Source organism: Phalangium opilio, unplaced genomic scaffold (genome assembly GCF_054372755.1).
Source record: "Phalangium opilio isolate 3A_F unplaced genomic scaffold, DU_Popi_V2 ptg000101l_1, whole genome shotgun sequence".
NCBI lineage: Eukaryota > Metazoa > Arthropoda > Arachnida > Opiliones > Phalangiidae > Phalangium > Phalangium opilio.
The window spans coordinates 4,597,632-4,616,683 of NW_028324204.1; the positions used below are offsets into that span (position 1 = coordinate 4,597,632).

General features: G+C 37.0%; 1 protein-coding gene and 1 non-coding gene across 2 annotated transcripts; one reads left to right on the forward strand and one right to left on the reverse strand.

Moving 5' to 3' along the window:
• The first annotated feature begins 12,941 nt into the window (after positions 1–12,941).
• On the forward strand, positions 12,942–13,064 carry TRNAL-CAA (transfer RNA leucine (anticodon CAA)). Its single transcript has 2 exons — positions 12,942–12,979; positions 13,019–13,064. It is a non-coding gene; the product is annotated as a tRNA-Leu (tRNA).
• Positions 13,065–13,862: 798 nt separating this feature from the next.
• LOC149630996 (uncharacterized) lies at positions 13,863–18,255 on the reverse strand. The gene is made up of 6 exons (XM_089851202.1): positions 18,010–18,255; positions 17,909–17,962; positions 16,204–17,187; positions 15,468–15,697; positions 15,011–15,284; positions 13,863–13,994 (listed from the first exon to the last, which is right to left on the reverse strand). Exons 1-6 carry the CDS (start codon positions 18,253–18,255, stop codon positions 13,863–13,865), a joined length of 1,920 nt encoding a protein of 639 aa, XP_089707328.1.
• Between the last annotated feature and the right edge of the window lie 797 nt (positions 18,256–19,052).

Below are 19,052 nucleotides of genomic sequence, written 5' to 3' on the forward strand. Positions count from 1 at the left end.
GTGCACTACCAGCAATCCTTTACCCGAAACATTTCAGCCTCATTTTTACCCTCTCGTAACTCGGTACTGGGGAATAGTACACCATTCATATTTGCACCTCAAAGGCACAGTGTTAATCCTAGGAAGTCCTCGAACTTCCAGCTTTCTAACTCATTTGGTTTCTGTCATAATCCTATGTGAAAATGACACATTATGAGACTGACTGACTGACACATCATCAAAACCTCTAGGGCATTTCCGGTGATGCTAGAATGATGAAATTTGGCATACTTGTACCACTAAGCATACAAGCAAAGGGAAAAGTCCCAAAAGCGGGAGTTTTCCATTTTAGCCCCTGAAATGGGGGTTTAGAATTGAGTCATCATCTAAACCTCTAGGGCACGTCCGGTGTTGCGGGAATGATAAAATTTGGCATACAAGTAGGACTTGGCATACAAAGAAAGAAAAAGTCCCAAAAGCGGGAATTTTCCCCTGTTAGCCCCTGAAATGGGGGTTTTATAATTTAGATCCCCTCGAAATAGGACATTATAATTTAATCTTTTCGTCTTTTAATATTAATATTTTTTACTAATAGGATTCTTTCGTATTGTAAAATTTATGATTTTTATTTAATGTTTTAGTAAATAAAATTTTTACTCATTTTCTTTTCATTTCGTCTGAAATGGTTCTAAGCGTTATTTCATTTCATAATCCTACTTCTATAAATCTACAAGAACATGCACGTACAAAAACGAGTGACATCCCAACAAAAACATCTCTGTAAAAATATGCCAAGTTGTTTGGCCGTAAAAAATGAAGTGAGATCAAAAATACGGCCAAGTTATTTTCTCCAGATGAACCAACATTATATTCGACTTAAAATTCTCAAGAATGTTTTTCTGACTTGGCCATTAGCATTCCAAACTTGCATCCTTCTTCTTTGCGCCCGTGAAGGTGAAGAACGGAAGTTACAAGTTTAACCACAAAGGCTATTCAAGAATATTTAACCAATTTGATTTAATATTTTAATTTCGATCCATATCTGGAATTAAACGAATCTTTGAAATGCTAATGGCCAAGTCAGAAAAACATTCTTGAGAATTTTAAGTCGACTAAAATGTTGGTTCACCTGGAGATAATAACTTGGCCGTATTTTTGATCTCACTTCTTTTTACGGCCAAACAACTTGGCAGATTTTTACAGAGATGTTTTTGTTGGGATTGGATTTTCCATCTTTGACAATATGCACAGCCCCAAAAACCAACTAATTTAAGTTTATTTATAGTTATATTGCTTCCCAGTTCTCACCAAAAATGTTTCTCCTAAAAAAGTTATTCCTCCCACCAAAAATATGTTTCTCCTAGAAAAATTATTCCTCCCACCAAAAATATGTTTCTCCTAAAAAACGTTACTCCTCACACCAAATATTTCACCCCTAAAAACGTTATTCCTCCCTATTAAATTTGAAAATGAGCCCGACCCGACCCTATTAAATTTGAAAATGAGCCCGACCCGACCCTATTAAATTTGAAAATGAATTCAACCCGACCCTATTAAATTTGAAAATGAATTCGACCCGACCCTTTTAAAATTGAAAATGAATTCGACCCGACCCTATTAAATTTAAAAATGAATTCGACCCGACCCTATTAAATTTAAAAATGAATTCGACCCGACCATATTAAATTTAAAAATGAGCCCGACCCAAAAAATAACTAAAATCAAAGCCGGTCCGGCCCGAACTTATTAAAGTTGAAAACGATAACGACCCAAATCTACCCAAATTTTTAATGGAATTTAAAAAAACCCGTCCCGACACTAAAGTCCCGATCGGGCTCGCATCGGAATCGGTCCAAAAAGCTCTGACGCATAAAAAAATTCTTTTAATTAAGGAATTATTTTGTCAAAAAAGTTTTATGCGCAAATGTATGGCTGGATAGAGTAGACGTGGTCCAAGCGTTGACCCAGTGCTGGAAAATACACGTTCGTCACTTGTTTGGGACGCAGGGATCCAAGGTGTTTGTGCCAGACCAAAACTCAAGACTTGAAAAAGAATTTACTAGAAGAAGAAGAATTTTAGCAATAATAAATTAGTCTTGTTAACTGTATATATTGCGAGTTTACTTCTCACCATGATCAGATTTAAGTTTCAGTTTCATATACCGCTCAAATTCAGCATCTGCCTTTTCTTCACTTGACATTTTTGTATCTGTTTGAAATCCTTCTTCATCTGATGAGTCTTCAAATTCGGCTAACTTGGACACTTTGCTTTTGGGAGAACTTGCGTAACAACTAGCCACGCTTGAAGTGGAACTAATGGAAGACCTTGCTGACATATGAAACTAAGTCTGACTGTTATCACTACATCGTTGCCGTTGGTACTCCATAGCCAATTGTGATTTGAATTCCGAGTAGTCTTGCTCTTTGCGTTCATTGTTAACAAACTTGAGTTTACGATACCTGTTTAAATACTTCCATTTACTAAAGAAGCTGTTTAATCAGATTACAAAGCTTAAACACGGCATCCAGAAATCCTTTCTTAGGGTTAAGTAGGGTGGCAACGTAGTGAAAGGGCTCTAAACAGCAGTACTCTTTATAACATTCTCTTGCCTGTTGTTTTAAAAGTTTTAACTCCGACGAGTCCAGTTCATTATCTCGAATATGATCATAAATTACATGCCACCATGGAGCAACTTCTTGATTGGTTGGCATACTTTCTTTGCTGAATGTTTCAGTTGCATCCCCAAAAGGTTTTTAAAAAGTTAATGAACATTTTCAATACTTCGTCACCGATTTGGGACAACCGGTTAAGTTGATTTTTTCCAAAAGAACTTTCTTAATTTGAGTGGCAGACTTCATGTATGACTCCAACATTATGAGAACACTGTTCCATCGGGTTGGAACCTCTTGTTTCAATGAGTATTCCAGTTCTGAATTTAAACCCGATCTTTTGAAAAAGATAACTATAGCTTTAACTCCTTGGAGAGTGCACTCTATTTTCGGACATTTATCCCTCAAAACTAAAAGCTTCTTTTTACAGCCAGGTTTTCCATCCAGTGCATCCACATTTTTAATTTTCTTCGGGTCCAATGCCGTAATATGTAACAACCACGTTACAAAAAGATTTAACTTGTGGCACTGACAGTTTAGATGATTCTTTGATTGGAATAATTTCATCATATTTGAAACTCCATCCATCACCAACCATGATGATTCCAAGACATCGGTAGTCAATTGGTTGAAATAGATCTGCAGAATTTTGGTCAGTTGCGCCCGTATGCTTTCTTTTGTTTTCTTTTCAAACTCAAATTCGTCTACAGCAAGCATTCTATAGACTAGTTTCCAATTAGAGTCAATGTAATGTATAGAAAGAGAAATGAAACTTCTCTGTTTAAATCTGTCAGACCACATGTCTCTGGTAAAAGTAAATACAGGTGATTGGGGTGCGAGACTTTAATCGGCTATTAGTTCTTGCTGTTTTGTCGATACTAAAGATGGAAGAATCTGTTGCTTTAAAGTAGTCCTGTTTTTACATCTGAAACTTTTTGATGACCGTGTTTCGCCCCGAAATCAATTACACTCTAAGAAATGGAAGTGTTAAAAACGTGTTATAAGGGTGTAATTTAAGAAAACACTTTTTTTACACCGTAAAAACACCCAAAAGAGAGTTTTATTTTTTGTGGCCAATTTAAAGTGTAAATTCGGTGTAAAATAGAACTTTTAAAACACCCTTTTAAAATTAAAAATGGAAAATTATAGTAATGCGGGTTTCTTAAAAAGGTCTTTCATTTTCATTTATGTTTTAATATTATAGTCAATCCGAACAGTAAAAAAATATTGAAAAACGTAATTGTTAAACCTTTATTTAAAGATGATATTCATGAAAGAATATATTTTTATCCTTTAAATAAAACTGAAAAGGAAATTGGTAATCAGGCGGTATTGTACATTCATAAAACACAGCTAAACGTGTTACACTGGGTTTTCACTGTGCGTTTTTCGTTGCGCAAAATTATCGCAAAATAACGCGAAAACGTAAAATTCGCGGCAGTGGTTTTTATTGAGCCGTGTCGGTTTTCACTTAGTGAAAAACGAGAAAATAAGTCCGCAAAGTATGCGAACATTGCGGCGATTGAAGTTCTGTTATATTTTATCCCATACTCCATAATTTTTCCTATTATTAATTTCGTATTGAATTTCGACACATAAATATCACAAAGCCACGTGGTTCTAATTTGTATAATTTCTAAATCACTAGCAAGTACCAACCAAGACGTACCACATGCGCTCAGCGAGTGTAGATTATAAAATGGCGACACAAATCAAAACCTTTACCCGTGTGTTCAATGACGTCAAGCCAAGAAAGCCTATGATTGCGCGTGAGAAAAAACGTAAAGGAAGAAAAAACGAAAAATAGAAATAGAGCCTTCGACGGCAAAACGCGAAATTCACAAAATGAATGTTAAACGTTTTTAAATTTACGCAAAATTTTGCGAAAAACGCCCAGTGAAAACCGAGTGTTAGGCGACAGTCTGAAACGTGTTAGGTGACACTCTTAAAAGCGTTAGGCTACACTCTTGCAGTGGCGTCGCTAGACCTTTAATGGGGGCTAAAGCGCCCCCAAATTTCAAATGTTAGCCCACTCAAAATAATATGTAAACTATACCAAAAAATTGCTAGTAGCCTCCTAAAATTCTGTAGCAATATAGTGTATAAAAATTAAAATGAAATGTTCGTTAAGTTTCTTCCTTGTAGAGATGAATTTCAATATCCAATAGTAGTGGGGACTAAAAGCAAACGAAAACTGAACTTCGAAAAGACGAGTGAAATTCTTTCATCCACAAATGTCTCATAGTCAATAACTCGGTTTCATACTCTTTATCAATAAAAGTTTGTATATCTTTAATATACGAATAATAAGATCCTATGAAAAACATTAACATGTACAAAAATGGGCCAAGCCTCACTTCGTGCCCTCTCCGCCGTAAAACGTTCTGAGATCCCAATTGAACAATTATGTTATAAATTAAGTCCTTTTCCTAATTAATAACCAATATTCTTTGACTCTATCATTATTATACATCTTTGTTCGTATCAAAAATATCGTGACTTGGCAATCGCAGATAAGTAATATTAAAAGGAAGATTCACTAAATCGTTGCCGATTTTAAAATAATCGAGGGGAAATTCACTAAATCGTTTATGGTCGAGGGGATATGTACAAGTTTATAAGATGAGTCATGCACAACCCTATGTACAAATTATATGGTGAGTTATGCATAAGCCTATTTACAAGTTTATAAGGCGAGTTATGCATAACCTTATGTACACCTGCGCTTGCCAAGTCACGATATTTTTGATACGAACAAAGATGTATAATAATGATAGAGTCAAAGAATATTGGTTATTAATTAGGAAAAGGACTTAATTTATAACATAATTGTTCTAATTGGCGATTGAATGAGAACAAAAGGCAGACTTGGCTCTACATGGGATCTCAGAACGTTTTACGGCGGAGAGGGCACGAAATGAGGCTTGGCCCATTTTTGTACATGTTAATGTTTTTCATAGGATCTCACTTCTTTTTGTAGACCCTCTCGTTATACTTCGGTAGTTATATTAAAACAAGACCCTCTCGTGGTACTTCGTTTGCAAATATAATCGCAAACGTTTGTCCATATTTACGTTGAATTACCCCTTTCGACCCGCAGAGAATATGCAATAAAGATTGTACGCGATATCCTAATAAAAGAAAGTAGCATCAGTTACGGCGCATTTCTTTTAAACTACTACTCCTATTAGCTTTAATATATATTTAACTTTCGGTTAACTTTGGACCATTACGTCCTTTCATCAAGAACACACACTATTTCTGTTGAAAAGACGGCAGCGCCATCTAGTTTTAAAATAAAGAACTAAAGAACAATTTTATGAAAATTTCGGGATGTTTTAATTTTTCTGTGCTTTATAAAATAAATGAAAATTAAATCCTGAATTTTAAGTTTCTATCTCCTCTAGAAGTACCTTAGAATTTTGATGATCGGTGAGTGAGTGAGTGAGTGAGTGACAAAATAAGGTAAATTTCAACTGCGATATTTCGAAAAGTATATAGGGTAGGAACTTGAAATTTGGAAATTATAGCTATGATTGACAGTACTCGCGGCAAGCAAAATTTCAGGCTTTTACCTGTACCCATCACGAAGTTACAGTGGGCTTAAAAGTGCCACGAGTTGCCTCGAGAAAAGGATGTCAGTGCTCGACTTGGCTGGGAGCACTGCCGTGCTCCCAGATTAAGCCCCTTCCCCCCCATTTTAAACCCTAGCAACGCTATTGCACTCTTGAAAGTGTTATGCGATACTCTTAAAAGTATTGTGTGACACTAAAATTCGAGACTAGGTACTGGCCTCACAGTAGGGCGACTATAGACGCCAGCTTGAGAGGCCAACATGTGCGGCACAGGCTTTTGTGATATGTCTTATGTTTATTTTGAGAAGAATTAGAGTACTAAACGGATTTATTTTTTTAAATATTGTAAACTAGATTAGGTCCAACGCGTTTCTGGTGCTCGAAAAACTCTTCGTAAAAAGAGATGATTAAATTTAACGAGTACGTCTATATCTAGTGCTGGGATATTATGGCCTCCAAAACCAATTTAACACCCGATGAATTTGTACTAATTCAAAACTTTCTGCCTTTTCAGAAGTTATTTAGTCAGTGAAAAAGACCAACTTACCATGCAGTTTCACGCTGGATTTTAAGTCGATCAAGTGGCCAAGTTTTTATGCAGTTTCACATTGCATGCGAGAACTACCCTTGCTTAAAGGGGTATAGCTCTGCATATTAAAACTGTCCTCTTAAGTTCTCTCAAGATGGAATCTTGCTATGAATATAGAGCTATTTGCCATAAAATCTAACACTCTCAAAAGGTGTCATCAGACACTCTGAAAGGTGTTACACGACTCTTGGAAAGGTGTCATCAGACACTCTGTAAGATGTTATGCGACACACTGAAAGGTGTTATGCTTCACTCAGAAACGTGTTATACTACACTCTTAAAAGCGTTATTTAAACTCAGAAAAGTGCTACTCTACACCTTTTAAGGAAATGCACTACATTCATATGAGAGTAAAAAATTAACTTTTAGTTCGATATAAGAGTTAAAAAGGTGTTAAACTACACCTCTGTTGCACCATTTTATTCTTATCTTTGACACCAATTGCTCAAAGAAGTGTTATTAAACCCTTTCAGGGGTGTAAATGAACACCTGTAACGGTGTCAAATTTGGACCCATATAAACTACTTTTAAAGGTGTTAGAGCACACCCCATTTTCTTAGAGTGTAGCTCTTGGCTAATGTGTTTAAAACCATCACCCTCAACTGACGCCAAGGGCCGCAAATCCTTCGCTAGACCAACCAAAATACTATTGTTTAAGGACAGATCATCTCCCGGTGGTACTTTTTTAGAAAAACAACTAGCTACAAATGTAGGTTTTGGCACTTTTGGTTAGAAGTTTTCGAAGAAATTGGTTGAGACTGAGATTTGACAGCCCAGCAATCATTTTTATGGTGGCGGTTTAAACTAGATGTTCCGGTTTTTGCTTGATATGAAATTATGCTTTTACATATCTGACATTGAACAAAAGGTTGTTCATTATCGTCTACAAACACCACATCAAACGTCTTCCATATAGATGACGTTTTACGAGAAGACGAGTTGCTTTGAAATTTTATCCTACCACTATTTTGGATAATTAGTCATTCTATAACGCTTTTGCTGAAATTTTCTATAAATAATTTTTATAAGTTATTAACATATTTAAATACGATTTAAATTAAGACAGATAATACTATTTGGGTTCGTAAATAGGATAACAACAATCTTAACATATCTGTTTGAAAGTAGAATTTAAGTTCGATTCGATAAGTTCAATAACACAAAAAATAAAATTTCTCTATACTGGGCGAAAGTTGAAAATGTTTTACCTTTTTTGTCAATACCAGAACTATCGGAATTGTTACGGTCATCCGTAGCGCTTTCCATATTAATTAACGTGGCAAGCCTTGTTGCAGTCACGGCGAACTTGGGCGAAGTGCGCGCACTGAGTTTACGCTTTCTCTGGTAAACTGCGTAAATTTTCCATTCGGTCGTCGACGTGCTCTATGAAGTTAGCACGGTGCACCTAGCGCGTAGCGCCCTCCTCCCACTGTCCCGCCCGAGACTTTTGAGATTTGAGTGGCATTTATTCCAACCTTCAAGTGTCAGGTGTGACTGCGGGTCTAATAAAAAGCCCGACCCGACCCTGCCCTATAATTTTGAAGATAATAAAAATCCGACCCGATCCGGCCCGATTTTAATTAAAGGACATGAAAACCCTACCCGACTCGACCCGGAAAAATTGTAAATTAATTTTGCCCTACCCGGGTCGGGTCGGGTCGAAAAAGTCCGATTAAATCGGGAGCCCGACTCGTCTCTTCTTTAGAAGGACACGAGGCTCAGAGCAAATCAAAACTTTGGAATACTTTTAGAGCCGGAAGAATCAACGCGTCTAACGGAAAAGATGCTACTGCTCAGATCCAGCTATGCCATCGATATTTCTGATCAACACAATCTGTTACCCTAACTTCTTTAATATTCAGACAGAGGCGATAAAATGGGGATGCGATCATGATGATGTAGCAAGAAAGGCTTATGAGGAAATTCAATCTCAAAAACATGTCAATTTCTCCATTACAAAATCAGGACTATGTCTCAACAAAAATAATTTTTTTATCGGGGCATCACTTGATGGCATAACAAATTGTTCCTCTTGTGGAAAACGAACTTTGGAAATATAATGCCCTTTCTCTATGAGAAATTATTCCTATTCTATTCTCCTCATAAAAATTCTTGTTTGAGAGAAACTACTGCAGGACTAATATTAGATCATTCTCATGCAAACTATTACCAAATTCAGTTTCAAATTTTCGTGACTAAATCCTCCTATAGCGATTTTTGCGTGTGGAGAACTGGGACTGTTCACAAGCCGAGCTGAGCGAGCTTTTTAAAAGCTCGGCTCTAGCTCGGCTCGGCTCGAAAATGATCGAGCCAAGCCATGCTGGCTCGATTAATATATATACATGTTTAAAAAAATTGCTACTACCAACGTTAAACTTGAGAACGACTATAAATGCCATCTCATGTTTAGGAATGTAGAGGTTCAGTAAAACCCGCTCGGTAAAATATGTTCAAGGTTAGAGACGAGAGATTTTTCCCACGCAATATTTCGTGTAAAAATACATCGGAAAGCTATTGGTGGAGAGAAAAGAGACCAAAAGGAAAGCACTATTTCAGTGACTATGCTCGCGAGTCGTAGTGGCTCGATGCCTGTCGGCTCGGCTCGACTCGCCCATAAAAAAGCTCGCTCGTTAATTAAAGGAGCCGCCAAAGTGGCGGCTCGGCTCGAACTCGGGTCGCTCGTTACGAGACCGAGCTGGCTCGAGCTCGTGAACAGTCCTATGGAGAACTAAAGATCATAACATAGAAAGAATTCAGTCTGACCACGACTTCTTTAGAGAATCCTTAAATATAGCCAGTAAATTTTTCTACCGGGCAATTCTACCCGAACTTGTATCCAAGTTTTTCAGTTCAGAAAAAGTTTATTCTCCAGCTGCCCCAAATAGTCAAGTTTATTGTGCTTCAATGGTCCCCAAAAAAGATTCTGGAGACAAAGATTTATTCCATACGGCCAAAAACAATGCAGTAGATAAAGAATTATGTGATATTTCTAAAAGAAAAACACGTAGTTGTAACAGTGTTACAGTTCCTAGCGATAACTGTATGGCAGTTAATAGAGACAATTGTATTATTTCAGTTCCTAGGGATAAAAGCAATAATTTAGTTCCAAGTGATAAAAGCAATAATTCAGTTCTAAGTGATAAAAGCAATAATTCAGATCCTAGTGATAATAGCAATAATTCAGTTACTAGTTACTAGTGATAAAAGCAATAATTCAGTTCCTAGTGATATAAACCATATTTTAGTTTTAAGTGATATTAGGAATAACTTTGCTTTTAATGAGAAAAATGCAGGAGATAAAACAAAAAACGAATTAACCATGGTAAAGCTAAATACACGATCTGCAAGGATTACGTCACCTGGCAACAGTTTCTCCAAGGATCCACAGTTCTCAGTTAGACGTTTATCGCTAACTCTGCCTACCCATCCTTTGGATAGGAAACTAACTGTTCCTTGCGGTTTTATTCCAATTAAAAACTTCACGGTGTTTTGGTGCTTATAAGAAGATCAAGTTTCGGCTCTTGTTAATATATTTGATGGTTTTTCCATGAAAACTTCAAACAATCAATGTTAACCGCAATTTTTTGCCAAACCTATCTCTGGTCTTTTGAAGCTCATCTCTGTCCGGCCAGTAAATGAGCTTTGTCAAACGTTTGTATAGAGCATTGAGACAGTTATAAAATATACGTGATACCGTCATCTCACTGACGTTAAATCTATAGGCTAGGTCTGGGTTGCTTAACGCTAATCTGAGTTTTATTAAAGTCAAGATTAATAGTTGGAATGGAGTTAGTTTTGAATTTTGAAACAGATAATTTTTAATTCCTTTGTAGAGGGTCGAAAGACTTGCGTAAGTTTCTAATGAAGTGAAAAATTTAGTACGGTCATCATCATGAACAAATGCCGACTGATGACATTTGTTGATATCAAGTTGCTTTTTAAGTTTCTCTACTTTAGTCTTTAATAAAGCAATTTCTTCTTGAGACTCTTTAATTTTACTATTTGCTATTTTTAACATGCTTTTTAAATTTTCTATTTCTTTACGAGAGTTGTCAGCTTTGAAATTAGCCATTTCTAACTCAAACTTCTCAACAACCCTAAATAGAGTTTGGGTTGCTTTATCACAAATTTCAATAACTTCCGTTTGAGTTGAAGCTTTTGGAAACCTTTCCGTTTGAACACAAATATCTGAAACCTTTGTTTTGACAATTTCCTGAACGCTAAAATCTTTTCTATGGATGTAAGTTTGTAATCCTACATTTTATCTTCTTCGACGCTTCTATCTTATACATTGAATCCCAATGATTTGTTTCCATCTTTGATCTTGCGATTTTTGGTTTTATGAACCTGATCTTTGGGGAGAGAAGAACGCTTGCGCTTCCTTAAAAAACGTTCCACTTTTGAATTGTCAAGGTTTATTTCATCCAACTCTGCATTTAAAAACTTTGACGGGAGTCAGTCTGGGTTTGTGGTATCATATAAGGCCGATGGTGCTAAAGTTATCAAAACTGTTAATTGTACGCATCTTGTTTTTAGTTTACAGAAAAAAGGTTTTGAACATTTCCAAATATGTTCAAAATAGGATCAAGGTCCAAGGCTTAAAGTTTTAAGCCACTTAAAATTTCTTTTCTAGAAAGAGCTTCTGTTTTTTCGCCTTGATGTGTTATAACGCGAGGGATTCTAAAAAAGCCCACTTTTCTCTCCTTACCATAACTAGTTTTGCATCCATTTACACTACAAGTTATGACCATTTTCAAGTTTTCATCCGCTTTACACAGATGATAATACCAACCAACATGGACGCGCATTCGCGCCTTGAGCAGACGGTTAAAAATAACTTCAAGAGAGCATTGAAGATGGCATTTGAATCGTGCCTATGACGTAGAGCCCTGGCAACAGTTAGCTCCCCATTAAAAAAAAAATTCCGAAAAAACTGTAATAGTTTATTTTAAGACACGAACCAAACATGAATGAAATTACGTTTTGTTATTCCATCAAATGACGAAGCACATTACTTCGAGTAATTAAGTTTTAATCACATTTTTACGACATCATATGATGTGACAACTTGCAGTGCAAACCCGAAACAGCGAGGAATATCGGCTTACATTTCAAAGTATTTTATGTGAAAGCATAAAAATGACCATTTGAGGCTTACATATGGCATGTAAACTATACGATGTACGAAGATCGTAACAATAGAGCTTAAAATTTTAAATTGAAATTTGTTCCCTACAGCGCAAAAACTACTCTTTCGTAGGTGTTGCTCGCTACCGCATTGTCTAGAATCTTTATTGCTCAGTTCTACTCGTTGCTACGTGTTCGGTCAAATAATGAGTTTATTTAATTGCATTTGCATCTATTAAACGTTATTACAATATTCCGTGTTCGCTACAAATTTGGTTAAGTGGTCACGTCTATTCTGTCCATTCAACGCTTGTTATACCTTTATGCTTACCCACTCATTTAACTAAGCTAACGATAGAGAGAACACGTCCTTCATGTCACGGTTCTACTTTGTGCGCGCAATTAAGAAACCTTTAAATTTATATTGTGAATTTTTAAGTCATCATTATCGAAGAAAGTGTATTCTTTGGCGCAATAGCCTGACCAATATCGTCTAATTTGGTCATCTTCGAATGAATATCACTTACTTGCTAAATTAACAATTGCAAGCTATTTCCCGGGGTTTCCGTCGTCCTGGTCTTTGATCTTTTATCTTTACAATCTTCGCATTTCCAGGTTGATTTTCTAGAACCCATTTTCCGGAAGGTCTCTTCATATTTTTTGGACGTACAACACCATTTTTGCAGGTATAATAAATCTTGTTTCAGAGCCTCATAATCATAAATCTCAACTACCGATTTCGCGCACTTCTGGTCGTCCGCGAATTGATAAAGTTCAGAACTCATTTATAAATTGAATTATCTGACACAAAATGGTTATGAAAATAAGTGGAAAATATATCATATTAATAACCTCCAAAAAGTTATCCAACACGCCAGGAAGCCGAGCTGTCGGAGGTGCCGTACTAAAGGGGTCTACCTCCTTTCCTTCACGATGTGAATCTGTGTCTTCCAGTCCTCCCGTGAGGGCGTGGGTTCTAACCCCATTTCTGACACGATATGTTTTATGAAAGTAAGAGAAAAATATATAATATTCATAACGTCCAAAAAGGTATACACCACGTCAGGATGGCCGAGCGGTCTAAAGCGCCAGACTCAAGGGGCTTACTTCCTTTTCTTTCACGATGTGAATCTGTGTATTCTGGTCCTCGTGTGAGGGCGTGGGTTCGAATCCCACTTCTGACACGATAGGTTTTATGAAAATAAATGGATCATATATAATATTCATAACGTCCGTAATGCTATCCAACACGTCACGATGGCCGAGCGCTCTAAGGCGCCAGACTCAAGGTGCTTATTTCCTTTAGGTCACGATGTCAATCTGTGTATTTTTGTCCTCGAGGGAGTGCGTGGGTTGAATCCCTCTTCTGACAAAATATATTTTATGAAAATAAGTGGAAACTATATAATATTTATAACGTCCGTAATGGTATCCAACCGCGCCCTCTTCAACATCTTCTTTTTCCGGTGTAAAGAATGTTTTTTGTTAACGGTTAGCTTTAGTTTCAGCTTGTTGTTTAACCATATCGGCAACGTAATTAGGTCCGAATTTTTGGTAAGAATCTCGCAGTGTGGGCGTCCGAAGTATCTTTTCGGTTTTGATGACTTTCTGCTGGAGTTCGGTATAATAACGGGTCGGCGTGGTAAAAGGGCTGCCCGAAGTGCGTGATGAAGGTGAGGATGTAGCGTAACTCGTCGGCGATGAAGACAGTCTTTGCGAGCCGGTGTTAAGGATGTGGTCGGTGAAGGTGGCTTAGATGTCCCAGCCGCCATTGAGGGAACTATTATTTCAAATTTAGGTAAGGGAATATTTTTCTCAATGCATAAATATTTATTAAAGGCATCTAAATATTTGTATAATTTATCGTAGGCACTCAAGGGCGATTTTAAAATATTCTCATCTCTTGATCCAATGCGGAATGTTCTTGCGCAGCCGTTGAAGTAACGGTGGTAGCGGGCACGAGGAGTCGAGGACCATTTGTTTCATATTCTAGCGGCTATCGCTTGGATAATTGAGGGCAGAATTGCTCCTAGCAAGGCAATGAGAAAATCTCCCGATTGCTGCATGCGCAACTTTTTTTGCTCTTTTGCGATGAGATACTCGATCCGAGTTGTCTAATAATTATTTTTTTGTATTTGGCTGAACGGTGTTTACTGTCTTTACTCAAAAAAATGCCCCGCCCTTTTAATTCTTACAAATTGTCTGAATACTCTTTAATTGAGGAGCGCTACTATTGTTTAAGAGTGTTCGCCGTTGTTTACAACTAGTTTGCAGCAGACTTTGTAAATAAGGAACAAATTTTGCAAATGTTTTCGAGGGACGCGCTACTATGAGGCGAGAGCGTTTTCCTGATCGACGTTTAACACGCAGTGCCATTATTCAAATGACAATTAAATTTTATCGACATAGACATACATAGGTGGTTCGTGGGGTAAAACTCGCGATCTTAACCGTAAGTTTTCCGGAGTCTCTTGTTTTAAATCAATTAACAAATAATTATAGGGTTCTTAAGTAGCTAATCTGTACGCGTCCATAATACGCTTTGGATTATCGGGACTAATCTGCTGCGCTAGATACCTAATAGAGGCCACGTCTCGAGGATTTTTCATTATGATAAAATACAATAATAATAATAATAATATTTATTTCCCAATAAATTGGAGGCCAACAAGAAAAGGAGTAACTCCCAGTACAAAGCTTGTTGACCCAGACAAATACAAATAAAGAAAAAAAATACATAAATTAAATTAAAATTCTGCACATTATTAAACCATGACTGGTTCAATTGATAAAAAGTAAAATGTCTCAAAACCCGTTCAACACAGTCAATATCCTTTCGAAAATGGGGAGACCATACCACAGACCCATATTCCAAAACAGGAATTACCAGAGCCTTAAACGCTATAATAGCTGCTTTTGAACGACCAAGAGTTCTATTAATTAAACCAGTCAAGCGCCTAGCTTTAGAGGTAATGTATAAGACATGGTCAGCCCATTTTAAATCACTTGAAATAAAAATCCCAAGTAACTTACATTTAAAGACCCGAGGCAAGATTTGATTAGATACACAATAATCAACATTAAATACATTGCGACGTCTAGTTAAAATAATATATGAACATTTCGATACATTGAGAGACAAGAGATTTCTAATTCCCCAGTCAACGATTATATTTATATCTCTCTGAAGTAACACAGTGTCCGACATAGAGCGCACAGCTCGAGAGAGAAAGGAATCATCAGCGTATTGCCAAAGGTTAGTATCAGGGGAAATACAAAGGTGGAGATCATGGGCGTACAGAATAAACAGTAAAGGACCCAATATTGATCCCTGGGGTACGCCAGAGGTAACAGGTTGATAACCCGAAAATTCGCCTTGAAAGACAACTCTCTGTTCACGATTCCTTAAGAAATCAGCAACCCAAGCTAGGATAGGACCGCGAATACCCACACCATAAAGCTTAAAAATGAGGCGATCATGAGGAACAGAGTCAAAGGCTTTTTTCCAGTCAAAAATTATGACATGTACATCAGATGGTACACGCAAGTCCAAAAAAGAAGTCCATGAATGAAAAGCCTGGACTAACTTCGTTACGCAACTGAAACCCTTTCTAAAACCAAACTGCTTTTCAGGGAGCAAGCCAGGCTTAATACATTTAGAATTAATGAAATCAGATACAATTGATTCCATAATTTTACAGAAAACAGAGGATAAGGATATAGGACGGTAGGACGCCATATCAGATCTGTCTAAGGAAGAGCCCTTATATAAAGGGACAACATTATCCCTTTTCCAAGCAGCCGGAAGTCTGCCTACCTTCAACGAGTAATTTAAAAAGTCAGACAGAGGATACGACACACTATCACGACAAAGCTGTAACATCTTTGGGGTTATACCATCTGGACCAGGGGAAGAGTTACATTTCAGGTTATTGATAGCAGTGATAACCAAAGATGGAGTAAACAATAAGTTTAGCTCATCATCGACTGGTAGCGGAAGATCATACAAAGTGTCAGCTGGGTTAGGAATTGGGCCAGATTTACAGAAACAAGAACAAAAGTACTCATTGAATTTAGTAGCAATGATAGCACAATGCTATCCTCATTGTTCTTCATAAAGTTTGGAATTGGGAGTTTCGATTTGAAGACCACAAATTTCCAAAATTTTTTAGGCTCAGAGCGTAAATTATTAGAGAGTTGCCTAACATGATTCGCATAAGAAGTACGAGATAATTCCTTGATCGTATTTGTCAGACGCCTGAATCTAGCTCTATTAAACTCTGTGAAATTGGATTTGAGTTTTTTAAATAGTGTTTTTTTCACATTGGCTAAATGAATTATCTGACCCGTTATCCAAGGATTTGATTTTCGCTTAGGGCGAGAAGTAATCCTAGGAATACTATCATCAAGACAAGCAGAAAACATTGATAACCAATTGTCCCAGGCCTCGTCAATGTCATTTTCTAAGTTAAAAACCATGTCCCAAGGAGCGTGACTTATAAGTCCATTTAGCGAGACAATATCAGCATTGCAAAAATCAAAACTTGAACGCTGCACCACCTTATTCTGAGATACTGTACAAATTAATTCACCAGTCACAGCATTATGATCACAACCAGGTAAATTATCCACAGAGACTACATTCTTAATAAATCTTTTCTCATTAATATACACAAGGTCAAGAGTATTATTATTCCTCGTCTTGTCAGAGACAACTTGATGCAAACCAAGATTCGAGACACATTCGAAAATGTCAAGTGATGAGAGGCAATCAGGGGTTGGTTTCGGAAGACCAAGACTAGCCATATTAAAGTCTCCCATTAAGATGAAAATATCATGATTGTTAATCTCATCAGTGATACTATTAAGTAAGGCACAAACACCTATTACATAATCATGGATACACGGCGGAGGGACATAAAGACAACCAATCAAGATTGACCTATCATCCGCCTTAGCAGAAGCAAACACAGCTTCAATTTCAATGCCACCAGGAGAGACACGAATAGCAGGGTCAATATCCAGCAAAACCGGAGATAAACTTTGGTTTATGGCTAGCAAGACACCACCGCCCCTAGTAGCACGATCACGTCGAAACACAATGTAATTACTTTCGAAGAGTTCAGTATCGCAAATATCAGGACCAAGCAAAGTTTCAGTTAACAAAAAAATATCCGGATTCATATTGCGAGCTACCACGTCGAGATCACGCAATTTTTGTCTAATACTACGAACGTTAGACAAATAGAAGAATATGGATTCCAGTTTTTTTCGTCGCTTAATTTTAGTTTTTTTGACACCCTGCATCTTAGGAATGTTTATCCCATTAAGAGAATTTTTCTCAAGAGACATACTTGAATTAATAAAAAACGAATCTTCGATTTTCAGCATCCCGCAGTCAAAACAAATAAATTTTGAATCGCACGATAATTTGAAACTTTTTAAATTGTTAAAATAGACACAAGCTGAGTGAAAATCGATTTCACACTCATGACAACGAATACTTTTTTTGCTACGACGGGCGACTTTTAAGCAAATCTTACACGGAATTTTTCTGGCTGGACCAGGATTTAAATTTATATCACCGGCGAGAAGAATTACGGTGCAAACACACCAAAGGCTAAAATTACGCGACTTAGGCAATCTAGCGTTAGGTTTATGCTTAATAAAAGCAAACTGTTTAGACGGTGAAAACACATCGAACGAGTAAGACGAGGATTGTCTCGCAAATTCGATATACGAATAATCAGATACATTTGAAGCACATAAATCGACATAGCACCCGAGCGCAAGTAGTCTCGAAGTAAAAGTCAGAAATAATAAAGAGTAAACTATACCTACGAGACCAGGCAGATACGAAACCTTCATTTTGAGAACTACGGGCCTCGGCAAGAACAAAAACACGGAGCATGAAGGCTGCGTTCAACTACCGGCAACTGGAAAAATATAGTCTCTCTCCGTTAGCGGTTGTCGGTTACGAAGATTTTTGGGAAATTATACGGGACTGGGTACCCTTAATAATTATTACCATATAGCCTAAAGGATGCGACGTCACGCAAATTAAATCGGTAAAATGAGCTTGCTTAAACAACATACTAGCTAAATCGTCCAAAATTAAGTAGGAATCACGACGGACTTCCCAAAAATGAATTTAGGGATCAATTGATTTAATTTTTCGTAGTTTGGTTGCCACGCGGCGTAGCAATAAATAACATTTTTATGAGGGTCGAAAATGCATTCTTGATGTTGCAATAAATTGCTCAAAAGACAGCTTTTGACAGTTTGCGTAGGTCCGACAATTAGAAATTCCGCAAGTGTTTTAAATTTCAAAGAATGTGAAACTGGCTTAGTCGAGTTCATTTTACAAAGTGACATTTTTTATTTCTGTTGCATTTATATAACTAACATACAATATATAGACATACAATTAAGAAAAACCCATACACCCTTTAAACAGAATATAAACCCCTATATTAAAGGTATCGTCCCTTTCAACCGAATTCCCAATGGACCGAAATCCCATTCGACAAAAAAACCCGCAATGATTTTAGATTTCCAGCCCAATGGCTATATTCCCGATGGACCGAAATCCCAATCGTCCGAATATGCCCCTAAAAAATACATGAATATAACTTGAAACACTGTAGCCGTCAGCGATTCGGTGGTGTAGTGGATAAGATGTTGGACTGCGAAGCGATAGGTTGTTGGTTCGAATCTCCGAAAGGTATGTAAATAATATTAAAAGTAAATGTTTCGTGATACTAATTAAAACGCTCACTTTCATTCCTTTCAAGGCAAGAGATATATAGAATTAATAAACAAACTGTCCTTAAAATGAAGTACAGTCTTAATGGTTGTTCCATCAATGTCTTTAAGTTTTAAGTTAAAATTTTAATATTTTGGTTTCGGGTGGGTTAGGTTAGGTTCGGTTAGAATAGGTAAGGTTAGGTTCGGTTCCAATAATTCGTTGACACCTTTTCCAAAATATTCTCCCTTTAAATAGCTACCACCTTTTCCGAAACATTCCCCTATTAATTAGCTGCCACCTTTTCCAAAAGATTTTCCTATTAATTAGCTGCCACCTGTTCCAGAATATTCTCCTATTAATTAGCTGCAACCTTTTCCAAAACATTCTCCTTCTAATTAGCTGCCACATTTTCCAAAATATTCTC

What these genes read in the sequence shown, in the direction of transcription:
- LOC149630996 (XM_089851202.1), bottom strand. Translation starts at nt 18,255, where the DNA reads ATGTCACTTTGTAAAATGAACTCGACTAAGCCAGTTTCACATTCTTTG. An exon ending in CGCATCCTTTAGGCTATATG is followed by an intron (nt 17,188 to 17,908) that starts GTAATAATTATT and finishes AACATTCCTAAG; the next exon opens with ATGCAGGGTGTCAAAAAAAC. An exon ending in AGATAATTCATTTAGCCAAT is followed by an intron (nt 15,698 to 16,203) that starts GTGAAAAAAACA and finishes TACTCGTTGAAG; the next exon opens with GTAGGCAGACTTCCGGCTGC.